Below are 14,706 nucleotides of genomic sequence, written 5' to 3'. Positions count from 1 at the left end.
TGCATCTTTCCCTGTGCCCCTCTGTACTGCTCCAGCTTCATTTGTAGGTATGTGATTCCTGTGACAGCAGTGATAAAACACAAGCAGGTGCCTCACCTGTGCTGTAGGTAGAACCAGAGGAAAGTGCCCAGCTGGTGTTTTCAGCATTCTCAGCCAAAGTGTTTTTCATCCTGATTATATCTCCTAAGAATGAAGTAATACTGTTTATGCTTTTCCTTTTGCAATACTAATGTGAGGAACGGTAATGACCAAATTATAAGCTTTATTCCTTGCGTTTGCTAACTGGGTATTTCCAAGTTGTCGGATACACTTCTCTCGTTCGGAGCGTGTCGCTGGGACGCTAAAAGCAGGGACACTTACCGCTTGCAGGCGGACGGTGCCCCGCTCTGCCCCAGCGCGCAGCGCTGCGAGCTGGGACGCGGCGCCCGCTGCCCCGCGGAGGGAGGGGCGGGCAGTGCGGCCACAGGGCCCGCTCCGCGCCTCATTCTCTCATGCTAGTTCCGGGGCCGCGGGGTATAAAGAGCTTTATGCAATGTCTGGAGGGTGGGAGTTTATAGAGAACGCGATGTCTCAACAGGGGAGCGCGCCTTTCTTCTGTAACTAGCGGGATAGGAAAAAGATCCCGAGTTCTCTGTGCGGAGCGGCATCCGAAGCGGAGCAGCCGGCCCGGAGGGAGCTGGAGCATCCCAGCCCAGATGGGAGCTCGGCAGCAGACGGGTAGACGAGCAGCAACTGCCTGCAGAGTGCTGCTGTTGCTCGCTGCGTGCATCCTGCAAGGCAGTTGCCAAGGTAAGCGCTGCTCCCGTTGCCCGGGAGGCTGCGAGAGCCCAGCGCCGGCCGCCGGGGCAGTGGAGCTGGTGCGGGTTAGCAGGGAGCTGGCCGTCCCCAGGGCCGTGTGTTGGGAGTTCATTCTGCCTTAAAAGAGCCTGCAACCCCCGTCAGCTCTTCGCTTTCCCTTATCTTGGTACTAAGTAGTTATCCCGGGATGGCTTTTCTGCTTTGTACAAACTTTTCTCGCGCTGCTGGGCGCAGAGGGGCCGCTTCGGCCGTGCAGCACTGCGGTCTGCCCTCCGCGTGCCCGGGCACCCGTTCTGGCTCTGGGCGAGATGAAGCCCGACAGAACTTCGCAGAGCCTTGTTCCTCGCGGTCCCTGCTCCCTTCTCACCAGCGAAGCGCGTTCTGCGGCACAGAGCGTCCCGTGCCCGGGAGCGCCTTCCGGAGCTGTGCCGAGTGCCGGTGTCGGCGGGCAGCGGGTCCCGCACGTAGCCCGAGGCGGCAGCGCCTTGCAGCTCCTCGCGGGGGGCGGCCCCGCCGGTGCCGGTCACAGCTCGCGGCGGAGCGCCGTGGCTGGGCTTTGCCGTTGCTAGGCGACCGGCAGCATGTGACTGGGCGCGGGCCGGCGCTCGGGGCTGGCGGGACCGGGACGGATGCGCTCTCCCGGCTGCGGCGGGGTGAGGGGCCGCAGCTTGCCCCTGGGCCCGGCTGTGGGGCCTAGAGCCGCCGGCCGTGCGTGTTGGTGCGCTGCGTGTGCGCCCAAATGGTTAATCTTCTTGCCTTGCTCAACTCTTAGCTTAAGCTCCTTAGACAGAATCAAGCAAGTAATTATGCAGCAACTGCTGCTAGCAGTTCTCTCTTAGAAGTGGAGAAAGAGGAGATGGCTAATGTGCAGCAGGAGCCCTGCAAAGGCCCTGGCAGGGAGGTCACACTGGGAGGCCAGCTAATCCCTTGTGCTACTGCACGCTGCGTGCAAATGGGGGCTGCGGTTCTGACCTCGAAGTGTGTTTTCTTGCTCGGCCACTTTTAGCTGTTTGGGACGTGCCCTGCAAAAGGTGTGATGGGAGAGGAGTGCAGGCTCTGGAACATGAATCTGCTCGCAGTAGAAACAGAGTATTCCTGATTCCTCCCCGCAGTGCCTACTAAGGAAGTAAAATAAAAATAACTGCATAAATGAGGCTGTCTACTATTAGTTGAAGCGTAACTGATCTTAATAAAGCATCTGGGTGACAATCCTGGCCGCATGGTGATTGTTCTTGTAAAGTATTTGATATCCTTAAGCTGAGCTCCTTGAATCCTGAGACGTCAGACTCTGATTTAAAAAAAATAAAATAAAATTAGTTGAATTTTGAAACCAAACTGAAGCTTAAAAAGAAATTGGGGAAAATCATGTTATCATGCCTAATCCTCTTCTCAAGGAAGGCTTGAGATTAGCAATATCTGAGTGTTCCCAGTATGTGCTGGATGTTTCTAGAATGAGCTTCATCTGTGCACTTGCTCAGATGATAATATCACAGTTCTCCCTGTTAATTTAATTCTGGATTTACTAGACGTCAACATAGCACTTAAAAGCTGAATAAAAATACCTCCCCTTCTGTTCCTTGTCATGCAGTGCCTGGTTCTGTAGGCCTCTCTAGGCCTCGTTGCCCCTAAGGTAGCAAATGTTGCAGCTGGAATCTGAAAAACTAACGGACTAACTCCAAGAAGGAGGGTCGTGGGACTGATGTTAATGTTTGTTTTGAGGAATTTGGAAGGCCATCATGCTCATAGTCACAGACGCAGGATGGTTGTTGCACTCTCAGCAGCTTTGCAGAGGGCACATGAGCTCACTAGGGCAACTTCTCAGGCAAACAATGAGTTCTTTAATCTTTCTGCAAAGCATACCAGGTCTGTATGTTCATGCAGTGCTCCGTGTACTGTCTGTTATTGGCCTCACCTTATCTAGCTTGGAAGGCCTGCTGGACTTCTGTTGAGGGAAGGATTTAGTACCTGAAAGTGGTTAGAGATTTTTTTGTTTCTAATAGTTTGGGGCCAGTGGAGCTGTCTTAATAACATCATTCATATATGTGAAAATCACATATAAATCATTCATAAAAACCGGTTTTTCTTTATAAAAAAAGAACCCTTCTCACTAAATCTAAAATATTAAGAACATTCTTTCTAAACTTACTGTATTTATTGTCTCTGGAGCCCATGTGTCTTTAATTTAATTAAACTTCCTTTTTTTTTTTTTTTTTTTAGTGTACCTTAGGTCTTGATGAACTATTTCAATACAGATGATGTAAATCAATAATTAAATATTTTAACTTTAGTGCTGTTTCTTGTAATCAATGCTCTTAAATTAGTGCATGTTGTAAAACGTTACCATCCTTCTGTTTTTCAGAATTACACATACTTGCACGGAAGCTTTGGCTTTGCTGTAATTTATTGCAAAGTACTAAGTTGCTTTTTAAGGCCAGACCTTCACTGTACTATGTAGTTTACAACATCTGAATTGGGGTTTGCTACTCAACACTCCCTCTTCTCTGCTTCTGATGGATCTTTTTATTTCTTCAGCACTCCTCATGTGTGGAGGGCAGATTCACGCTGCTGTGAATTATATGAAATAAATGATTTCTTAACCAGGCAGGTAATCATAGTTCTAGTGTAAACTTACAAATTCTTGGAAATGTGGCTGGAAACCTAAGCGTTCCTATTGGTGGTCTTTCTTATTACATACATGCTAGTTTTTTAATTTTTTGCATTCTATATTGAGCTAAGAGCCCAGAAGATCGCAGCTAGGTTGACTTTCAAGATGTATTTTTCCTCCTTTTTTCTTCAATAATTCATAGTTTTTTTAAAAGTTCCTGTTCTAATCAAGTCCAGAATATAATTTTTTTTTTTTTTTTTTTTTTTTAAGGAAAACCAGTTACTTGTATTCTAGGCATCTTGTCAAGATGTGATTTGCACAGCTTTGCCATTACATGAAATTTGTGCATCACATTTGATTTACATCTTAAATCTCCAGTGTGAAATTGTTGGTTTAAACACAACTCAGACTTAAAATTTGTTCTGTTAAAAGGTCTTCATTTGTCTATGGGAACGAAGACCTGTTTTAAGACCAAATCTTTATGATGTTAAATCAATCACAAAGAATGGTTGCATGAAGTGAGGCCAGTGATGCTTAGAACATGTATGGTAAATCCAAGCAGGGAGAAGAATAGCTTGGAGAAACACGCTTTTCCATCAAGTATTGTAAGAATTCAATCTCCAGATTAATAATTCAGTGTGTTTACAGACACTATCTTGATTCAAATCTGTGTGATGTCTGTAAGATGACGTATAATGACATTGCTGTAGGTGACAGGCCAGAGCCAGTGCTGGTACACCGTTGTATGGCACAGTGTATGTTTCTGTGACAGAACAGCTTGTCTGTGAGATTATGTCTCTGCCAAGACTCACTGTTAAAAGACCTTGAATGAGGCTTTCCTCAGGGACTAGGAATTTGGGAGTAATGAGGAGGAAGAAAGGATGGCAAAGAAAATGACTATGCCAGTGCAAACCTTATGTACAGTTTAATAGGTATTGTAAATGATCTCTGGGTTGCAGCATTCTTCGTATTCCTGCACTTGGGTTATTTTTTTTGTTTCTCTTGGTGATGCACTTGGAAAACATCAGGAGCAAAGCTTGGTGTCTGACTAGTTCTGAACTTTTTCCTGAGGGCTGAAAATTTGAATGTGTATCTTGATAAAACATATTGTAATCTTCTGGCATGTTAATTAATGAGTTGTAGTTCTGTGCTCTGACAGTCTTTTTTTTTTTTTTTTTTTTTTTAAAGGCTCTTTTTAATAAGTAGCCTTCTTTTAATACATATCTTGACTTTTCTTAATAATTTACTCTTTCTGTATACTGTTCAGCAAAGCATAGCAGGAATTTGCTAAGTAATCAGCTAAAGTGAAGAATGGGACAACCCCCAAAATTTTAGTTAAAAATTGAAGGCAGTAATAGGCTGACACCTGGTTAGATTGTTAGACTTAGGTTCTATGCCAAATGCTAGAGTTGCAGTAAATAATTAAGCTACAGAAGTCGAGGCATAGAGGCAGAGCATCTAAGGAGATTTTAGCTAAGATAAATGTGTGATGCTTGTGTTGCTTCAATTTCCCTGTAAGACAAACCAAAATCTTTCATATATTGAGCTGATTGGAAATTTGAGCAATGAAATCCCACTTTAATCCAGATTTACTTTCCATGTGTTTTGCAGGAAATCAGCAAAGATTCATTTGGGGGAAAGGTAGAATGCAATTTCATTAAAGCCTATTAATTTCCTTTTTGGGCTTCCTGGATTGATATGAAATCAGTAAGAGTTTTTGGAGCTTTTTCCGCTTGCCATCTTGCAGTGTTAGATTATTGTCATATTGAAGTACAGTGATGTTTGCTTTTAATTTCTCAGTATTTAGTATGTAAATTGGGGGTTCATTTGTCAAGACTTTTCTTGCTTAATACTCATATTCTTAACTACTCACTAATCGGACATTATAGCAGTTGGGGGTATTGGGTTAAATGCAATTGCCTACTAAGTTTGTTCTGAGACCTTGTGAAAACATTTTGGATGGGCAGATACCATGGCACTTTGAATCTTCCTGTGCGATCACATTTTTTAAGAGTGTTTGTTTCTCCTATTTTAAAGCTTTGTTTAATAAGTAGGGAAGTCATATAGCATTTTGGATGTGAAGGTGTCATTGATGGAAAAACATTAAAGGTCTCTTCTAATTAATGATCTACAGATTGACGTGTAAATAAAGAGAAGTTGATGCTTTTATGCTAGATTAGGTCACTGTGGTTAATTAGCTATGATAATCAGATAATTTGTTGGTGTGTTCTAATAGTTTACGCTGAGTGTGGCAAATAAAAGTCAACTTCTTTTCAAATTACTTTGAAGTGCTTCTGCATATAATTCAATAACTGTACTTTGTTCATAAAATATCTTTAAGTGTTATAGATTAAGAAAAAGTAAGGGCTCTTCTCAGTCAAGCTAGTGCAGCTTCTTTGATTTCAAGGAAAATACCCCTGAGTTGTACTGCTCTTCGAGATGGAAAATAGGATTTGGTGGAGAGTAAACATCTCTTTTAATAGCTTATTATTGCTTGAGATCCACTTTAAAGTTTACTTTCTTATGGTAATGTTCTGTTAACTGTTGTTCTTTTTTGTGTGTGTGTCTGTGTTCCCTGAACTCAGCACATTTTTAGAACAGTTGAAGAAAATTAAGTTTAATGAGTAAGCATAGAAATGTTTAATGGAATGGGTTGCCTCTAGCGGGTTCTATAAGCTTTTACTGTTGGTTTTGAGCCCTTTAATGTTTTCTTTGTTTTACAATGCTTGAAGTGGATTAGAGATCTAAGGATCACTGTTACAGAGTTTGCTGGGGATTAATAAAATGGCATAAAAGAGTTAACTGAAATTGTTCTTCCTTTATGCACTGTTATATTTTAGCTTTTAATATGAATAAATTGCCTTTGTTTTGCACTCTAAGAAGTCAGATCTTCAGCAGAAGACACTGTAAATCAGCACTGTGTTTGTCCAATTATTTTCTTATGCAAGCAGGTCATGTTGCCACATCCTGTTGTGTGGAGTCCAAGAAAGAGTCCACTGCAACAGGGACTTCTGTGGCTGATGACTGCAGGCTCACACTTTGGTAGATCAAGGTGAGGGATGGGGTTTTTAGTTAAGTTCTGTGGCATCTTTACTAAAAACAAAGACGTGTAGTACTTAAGATATCCCAGGAATTTCCATATTCACGTTTACAATCTAGGTGATGGATTTCATCTTTGGAAACCACTCAGATGTGCATACCAGGGGGTTTGATTTGGTTTAGTTTAGTTTGAAGGAGTATAGCGTTGGCAGAATTGAAGTGCCTGCGTGGATAAGTAGTCCTCCACAGGCCTGTCCAGAAGCAGGAAGTTGGCTGCGAACTTCACATCGATCATCAGCGGTGGGATGCCCCGCTTTGGGGTATCTAGGCCCTCTCATACCATGTCACCTAAGGGTATTTTTTACAGAGCTGATAAGCCAATTTAGCAGCTACTGCTACTGGGAGCAGGGGACTGTTCTTCTCCCTCTTGCAATGACATGTTCCCGTGTTACTGCCTGTGTTCCTGCTTACTTTATGTTAGTGCTTCTATCAGACCTCTCAGTGAGTGACTTTCATGTACAAATCTGGTGGAAAACTAAACCAGGTCTGATGAATTGAGTACTTTCTTGATGGCTTAGTGAATTAGGACAATGCAGAGAAAGGTCTGGTAGTCACTAGAGGCTGGAAAAGCAAGTGAACCTCAGCATTAAGTGGGAGAAGGAGTGGTTTTGGAAAGGGGAAAAAAGAGACCCTTTGTCTATGGTAGTGAGTCAGTGGGTTGGCTCAGTTGGCCATGCAATCACTGCTTAATGCTACTGTAAGGAAATTTAGGAAATGGTTGGCTAGCATGCTAGTTAAAAGAATGGTCCCATCAGGGCTGTAATGGTTAGCATTGCTGGAAACTCTTTTGAAAAGTTGTCTGGTGTAAACAGATGGCTTGACTTGAATGGGACTGCTCACGTGTTCACTTTTGAGCAAGATTGTAGGGCTGTTCTAAACCTGCAGTACAGTAAATGAGTTGGACAATAACCAAGTGCTTGGAACGCTGCAGCAATTTTATTGGTCTTCTGGCTGAATGAATAAACCTGATTTTTACTACTGAGAGATATAGCAGGTTTTAAACCATTTCACTTGAAACAAATGAACTGTAGTTAGTGTCCGAAACTAGTGACAGTTTGTGGTGTCTTCCATACCTGTACAAGAGCTGTTCTGTTAGCTTTGCAGTTTTTCTCTTCTGTGTATGAATGAAGTCAGCCACAGAATGCACTTTAAAGCCTGATGACTCTCACCAGAAGTGAATTTTAGTCTCTAATGTTCTGTTAATGTACTCGAGTACTAAAATTCCTTTTGTTACCTCTGCAGTATGTGAAAGATATTTAGTAGTGTAATTAAACTGAGCCTACTTAGTTAATAATCTGAGCTTGACAAGTAGCAGTTGGCTGAACCAAGAGGGAGATCTGACTAGTCTCAGACATAGCTCAATCATGCCGTCGCCTTGCTGGGGCCGGCTCGCCATCTGCCTTGCTGGGAGCTTTGCCTGAGTAAAGGATGCAGCAATGACAGCCGGGCTTCTTTGGCAAGTGCAGTAGAAGTGGTGGTGTTTCATGAGATTTGTATTGTAATTGCAGACAATTGGGAAAAAAAAAAAAAGACAATTTAACAGTGAAAATATAGAAATGATATTATTAGTCTTCATTATTCTTGTACTTCTGAATTTTTAACCAGCCAGCTGCAGAAGGCACTTTGAAATGATTATCTTATAGTACAAATATTAAAAAAAAACAAAACTGCACTCAAAATCGTTTAGAAATTTGGGCATCTCTTCAATTCATTTAAGGAAAAATTAAAAGACAAATAGTGAAATTTAGTGAAGTAATAACTAAGAGTGAAGTGAAAGCTGTGGTCTTGCCGAAGTACTTTATCCATACTAAGATCTTATTACCTGTTAGATAACAGCTACCATTCTTCCCTATTTCTTGTTTGGTTTCCTGAATGTTTTAACAGTAAAGAGCTCTCTTTTTAGATATGTAGACTTTCTAACTTGTTGGCCTACTCAACTTTTTTCATGGAGTTGAGAATTCTCTTAAGAAGTCACTTAAATTCCAAGAAATTTCATGAGGTAGCAGAGCGGGGGAGAGAGGCACCCCGAGTTATTGCCCCATTGAGGGAAAATCTCAGCCATTATATGTTCTTCATAGAATGCTGACTTTTTGACCAGCAATATACCTGGTATGGTTGGGGCCCTCTTCCTAGCACATATTTGGAAAGACTGATGGGAGCTACTGCTATGAGAAAGGGATTATGATTTAAAGATTGCAAATGTGTATGCAAACTCAGAGGGCTGTAGCACTTCTCCTATAAAGAAAGGCTGAGAGAGCTGGGATTGTTCAGCCTGGTGAATAGAAGGCTCCAGGCAGACATAAAGTGTCCTCCCAGTGCCTTCAGGGAGCCTGTGGAAAAGCTGGAGAGGAGCCCTTCTTTAGAAGACTGTAGTGAGAGGACAAGGGGGAATGGCTTTAAACTAAAAGAGGGGTGATTGAGATTAAATACTAGGAGGAAATTTGTTACTCAGTGGGCAGTGAGGCCCTGGCACAGCTGCCCAGAGGAGCTGTGGGTGCCCCATCCCTGAAGGTGCTCAAGGCCAGGTTGGATGGGGCCCTGGGCAGCCTGGGCGGGTGGGGGCAATCAGCCTGCAGCAGGGGGGGGACTGGGTGGGCTGCAAGGTCCCTTCCAACCCCAGCCATTCTGTGATTCTGTGCTGTGCTGTGTTTGCTACCACCGTGAAACTTGGGAGAGAAGCGATGCCTTTTCTGTTAATTATGATCACATATGATAGGATAGATTTACTGCATTTATCTGCTTTTGATGAACTCAAGGATTTTGACTTTCTACTTTGAGATGGTTATTAGTATTACTATTAGTATTATTATTCCACTGTGAAAAAAACACATTTAAAATGATGATTTAATTCTTGTTACTGTTTTTCAAGTCTGTTAAGATAAAATTGCATTCTGTGAGAGTATGTTGGACAACGTAACTGCTCTAGTTCAGATGGTCCTTCTTTTCTCGAGGAATTTCTTTTTCAAGAAGCCTGATAGGGAGTGACTAGCTGTAACTATTAGTTGCTAGCTGAAATTGCATTACTTCAGAATGAGGGAGAAATGTAGCAATTGCCTGTGCATCAGAAGCAATATCTGTAGTTGTGCTTGACAGCAGTAAGCAGCATTATTATGTCTGTGCACATTGCATGCTTGTAGCATATGATATATCTATTCTGCACAGACATTTCAGTTCTTCTGTTTTTCTGAAAATGTTTTCTGAAAATATTTAGTCTTCAACAAATCACAATGACTTTCTGGGTTCAAAATGATGATTGGGTACCCTGTGAAACTTTGGTACGCAGATTAACATGTCTTTTTTTTTTTTCAAGAGACTGAATAGGTAGGATGATACTACTTAAGTTGTGAAGAGTTTTGTTAGGAATATGGGTTCTGTGGTGAAAAGAAAAAATAACTTTTGATATGCATGCTTACTGTATTTATTATCTGTAAGGGGAAATAGTTCGTTTTTCTAATGACAAGTTTCATTTTTCATTTAATAACCTATGGTATAATACTAGTATTATACCTAGTAAAGTTTATGATTTGGTGAAGTGTTATATATTGCATAGCAATTTTCAGTCTTTCAGTGCGTAAGAGAAAATACAAATGACATGATTTGATTGTCACAAGCCAGATTGTAAGGCTATTACTGAGGCAGATTCCTTATACTGTAGTGACTCATCAGCTTTCAGGAGAGCATGACTGAAAGGAATGCAGCTCACCATCTCAGTGCGAGGTTTAAATTTGAGAACAAACAGCACATTGGTTGAAAAATTTATTTAAAAAACAATGCAGGCTCTCAGTATGGGAGTAGCTCCGTGAGCAGGTGATTTTATCATCTGCTACTGCATCTGTCAGATTTTCTCAATGGCATATGCTGTACATGTTCTCTCTTAAATTGTTTGAACACTTTTTTTTTTTTCCTTCTCCATTTTCCTTGCACTGTGTAGCTGTAAATACTTCCTATTCTCGAAGGTCCTTCTCATTTGGCTATCTTCTCCCCCTCCTTATCACCGCGCCCCCCCCCCCCCAGTTTCCCAATTGTTATTCTACAGCAGCCCTCGGGGCCATTTAGCAAGGCCCATTCTTACAGAAATGCTTGGGATGCTTCCTTCTGTGAGTAATTGGGGGTGCCTTTTACTTCTCCTGTGTTTGCTTGTTCTTCTTCCTCATCGTGTCATTTGGTCAATTAGAACAGATTTTTGCATATTTAATGTGCCCTTCGCGAAAAATAAGCTTCTGGGATTTAGGAGAGCTCTGAAGTGTGCTTCCCTAGGGATCATACTGCTTGCTTCACTTACCCACCTAACACCATCACAGTTGAATTATATGTGGATTAAGACAGCTAATGTCGGGACAACTCGTTAAGGTTATCCAATTTAGGGCAGAACGTGTTCTTTACACATAATGTACTTTGAAAGACATTTTTGTATTTTGGAGGCTAGTATTTCAGTACCACAAATACTAGTTTATTTGAGTTTGACCAAACAGTTAATAACTCTGCAAGAAAGGACTACAAATAATTTTTATTAGTATCAACAATGCAAATACTTTGTATGCAGTCAGGTTAAAGAAAGTGTCAAAGAAAAATTAGTAACCGAGAATCAGATGTCACTGAGATGTGGGAAATGTAACAGTGACTTAAGCTGGAGGAAGAACACTGGTATAAGAAACACTATCAGTGGAAAGGCGTATCACATCCCCTCTATTAGAATTTAAAGTTTGGGTTGTTGTGTTTTTTTTTTGTTTTTGGTTTGTTTGTTTGTTTGTTTGTTTGTTTACATTTATGTAGTGAATAATTTAAGGCTATTGCGCTTCTTTGTTTTATTTTTTTTCCCCAAATTGAGTAGTTATAAAGTGATGCTGCAGAGACCACAGTTATTTTGTTCTGAATATCAGCTTAAACAGACAATTTATTTTTCCCACGAGGGCTGCATGGGACTTAACAGAAAATTCAGAGCTTGTTCTCTGTATTGTTCAGGTTTGTACTTGAAAAAAATAAAATCAGGTTTTCTGTTTTCTATCAGGCTGTTTACATTCATTACTTTTTCAATTAAAAAAGCTAAAGTAAGGTAGAGAGAGGATGAGGATTACGAATATCTTTAACGTTGCTAGGAGGCATTTACAGTGTCATTCCTTTGAACTTGATGCCTGCAGGAGACTTGAAACTTTTTCTTCCTCACAGGAAAGCTTTCCTGCTTAGTTTCAGTAGATGAAAATGCTGAATGTCTTTAATTCCTGGATTTATGTTGACGCATTAGCAAAAAAGAATCTATAGTCATTTTTGTAACTGTACAAACTGAAAGCAAATAGTTTGATTATTAAGTATTCTTAAAAGAGTTTGCGTGTGAGCAAAATGAGTTTCGATGCCTTAGTTTTAGCAAACATTGTAGTTGACAAGTGTATGTGCAAGAGTGTACAGACAATACACAGAATATACTTTTAGAATACAGAATTCAGTAGTGTAATTCTATTATTTCTTCTTATATCTAAAATGGCATTACTGTTTTACAGCAGAAGAGACTGCTATCTCCAGAATTCTTTTTTTTTTGCACTGACAGAACAGTGCTTTTTGGCAACTGATTTTGAAATGGAAACCATACCTCTTTCTATAATGAAACATCATATTTTGAAGTCCACAGTGAAGGACAAAATTTTCACTTTTGTTCTTGAATTTTAAGGCGTTTGTTGTTGTGAATTAATGAATAATACTTTAAAAAGCAGTCATTGGGATGTACTCCCACAAGCAAGATTCATTTATAACAGCTTCTGATACTGAACATTCCACTGAGCTCACAACATGGGTTGTTCCCAAGCTCTGCTCCTGTATGGAATATTTAGTTCAGATAGAGATAGAACAGGACTCTGCTTGTCCAGTGAGCTTTATGGAAGAAAATAAACAACAACTAAAGTTTTCCTTCTGTTTCCATTCTGCCCACCCTCCTTATAAGTTCTATTTATAATCCAGTAATGTTAAAATATGAGTGGATTCCTAGGGAGAGATGGGTTGGAAGTGTAATTTTCTGTTAGTTTGTAAAAACAGACAAAGAAACAAACAAAAAAACCTGGCTAGTTTATTATTGTTAGTGGGTTTCTGCTATATTTTGAAGAATCTACATGATCAGGATTTGGGAGTCAAACCTCATTCCAGTTACTGTTAGCAGAAAAACAGATCTATTGCTTTAAGTTCAGTCCTCAGTGCTGTATATACAGAAATATTCTAGTTATATGAATTGAGAGCAGACTAATTTTGTGCTGTATTTCCTTTGATGCTATCCATTATTTCTTTAACATGATGGTCTTCATGGACATGTAGATAAAAAAATGTTTGATGCTGTGTGGGCTTCATGATCAAAGATAAATCTTGCACTACTTTCAGCAATACCTGTTGATGCTCATGTAATCTGATTATTAGTAATTTCTGAATCTGAATAGTTTGTATTAAATATTGAATATAAAGACATAAATAAATACTATCTTAAGGCAGTGGTGTGAAATATAGCAGAACTTTGACTCCATTCTACTTTGTAGTTCAATCTTTGTTTATTCTCCTATTGTAATTGCTAGCAAAAAACTACTTTTTGGTGTCCTAGAGTGTTTTACAAAAATATGCAAAGGTCTTTGTCGAATTATGAATTTTATTTTTTTCTTCCTTGGTGTGGGGGAATGGAGCTGGAATTTGCAGATGTTCTGCTTCACCTCCCTGAGCATTCCAACAGCCCAAAACATCGGGCTGTTTGAAGTGTAATTAGGCTAGGCAAAAATCTGACATCAAAGTGTATGAAAGGTGCATCTCCAGGACTTTACCTGCAAGGCCACCAGTGAGCTGACATGGTGCTTTCTCTGTTTGGGGGCTGAATAGGAACAAAGAGTACCCTTTGTTGGAAGGTAGAAAGAAAAGAGAACCTGTCAATTACTTTTGTGTTGTAAGATTTATACACAGAGGCTTGTAATGCTGTTTGTTAGCACTTCTAAATTATTTTTTAAATGAAATGCCGATGTATTAAGACTGAACGGTTCAAAGGAAGAAATTACTGCCTTGAAGGATGTTGGTCTTTTAAAACATTAAGAAAATTGTGAAAGATGATTCCTGAAATGAGGAGTCATCACAGCAATGTAAGTTGCACTTCTGAGTAGACAGTTTGAGTGGTGCAATCTGTTCTGAGTTTAATACATTCTACGTTAAGTCTTTCATTACAGCTTAACTGTTAAAAGAGGTATTAGCAGTTCCCAAAGATACAGTGAATGTGGGGAAGAAAGGGCTAGTGATTTCTCTTGGTCTATTCTATGTAGTCAGACAGTCACGATGCCTTGAAAATCTGCAGATGATGTAGTTGATTCAAAACACATGGAGTCAGTAGTTGAAAGCAATGTTGAAAAGGAAGATGGAGAAATGCTTGGAAAGAATTGGAAAAGACTAACAGCCTAGAGAGCAACTGAAAGGAGTCAAGTGTAACTTGTAAAGTTGTACAACAGTATTGTTTCCATTATGAGTCAAAAAAATTATTTAAATTCTACTTTTATTAATAATAATAATAAAAAAAAAAAAAAAAAAAAGGATCAAATTTAAGTTTTTTAGTTCTCAATGTAAGTAATTTAACACAAACATGTTGGAGCAAATGAAGCACAAATAAAATTGAGTGGGCATAATGGTAGTCCTATGAATTAGAGCCATTATGCTGTGAAATGTCCAAAGCTATTAACGTCTCTTTCTCCTGATAAAGTTTCATAGGACTTAGTGTGACATGGAACAACATCCATTAGTGGTGTAAAGATTGGCTACCAACATCTGGGAGCAGTGGAGTTTGTCTTTGGCAGTGGTTTAACTTCATTCTTATGCACTGGTTGTTGCAGAGCACAAAGTTAATTGTAGTTAATTGTGTAATAGAGTTTGTATTGCATTATTTCTGTTGTTCAGCAATACGTACGTGTTTCATCACAAATTGAAAGGCTAACATTGTATTTTTATTAGTGTTTTGTCCTGTCTTTGCTATGACAAAGTCACTATTACATTTCTTTATTTCCTGGGAAAATGGCTACCTGACATACTCTTTGTCCAAGTGGCTTAGCCAGGGCCTGGAGTGTTAGCCTTCATGTTTTTAACTGAGCAAATTCTGAATCTTAAATATCCGCTCAAGAATGGATCCCAGGCACAAAGAAGCACAGAAGAGGCAGTGATAAAATCAGCATAAAGCCCAGAGATTGTTAAGAGTAACGAGAAGG

At 40.2% G+C, this 14,706-nt stretch overlaps 1 protein-coding gene across 1 annotated transcript in view; it reads left to right on the top strand.

The window, feature by feature from the left end:
• Window positions 1-491: 491 nt before the first annotated feature.
• The window catches only part of LRP2 (LDL receptor related protein 2), a gene marked incomplete at both ends in the record, with an annotated part of 108,012 nt that continues 93,797 nt past the window's right edge, over window positions 492-14,706 (top strand). Inside the window, 3 exon segments of the mRNA XM_079538982.1 lie at window positions 492-538; window positions 540-595; window positions 598-789. Of these exon segments, the coding sequence (XP_079395108.1) occupies window positions 492-538; window positions 540-595; window positions 598-789 (295 nt within the window).

This window comes from Tetrao urogallus (genome assembly GCF_951394365.1).
Source record: "Tetrao urogallus genome assembly, chromosome: 8".
Lineage (NCBI taxonomy): Eukaryota > Metazoa > Chordata > Aves > Galliformes > Phasianidae > Tetrao > Tetrao urogallus.
The sequence above is the reverse complement of the archived record's forward strand: the minus strand, read 5'-3'. Positions and strand labels throughout refer to the sequence as shown.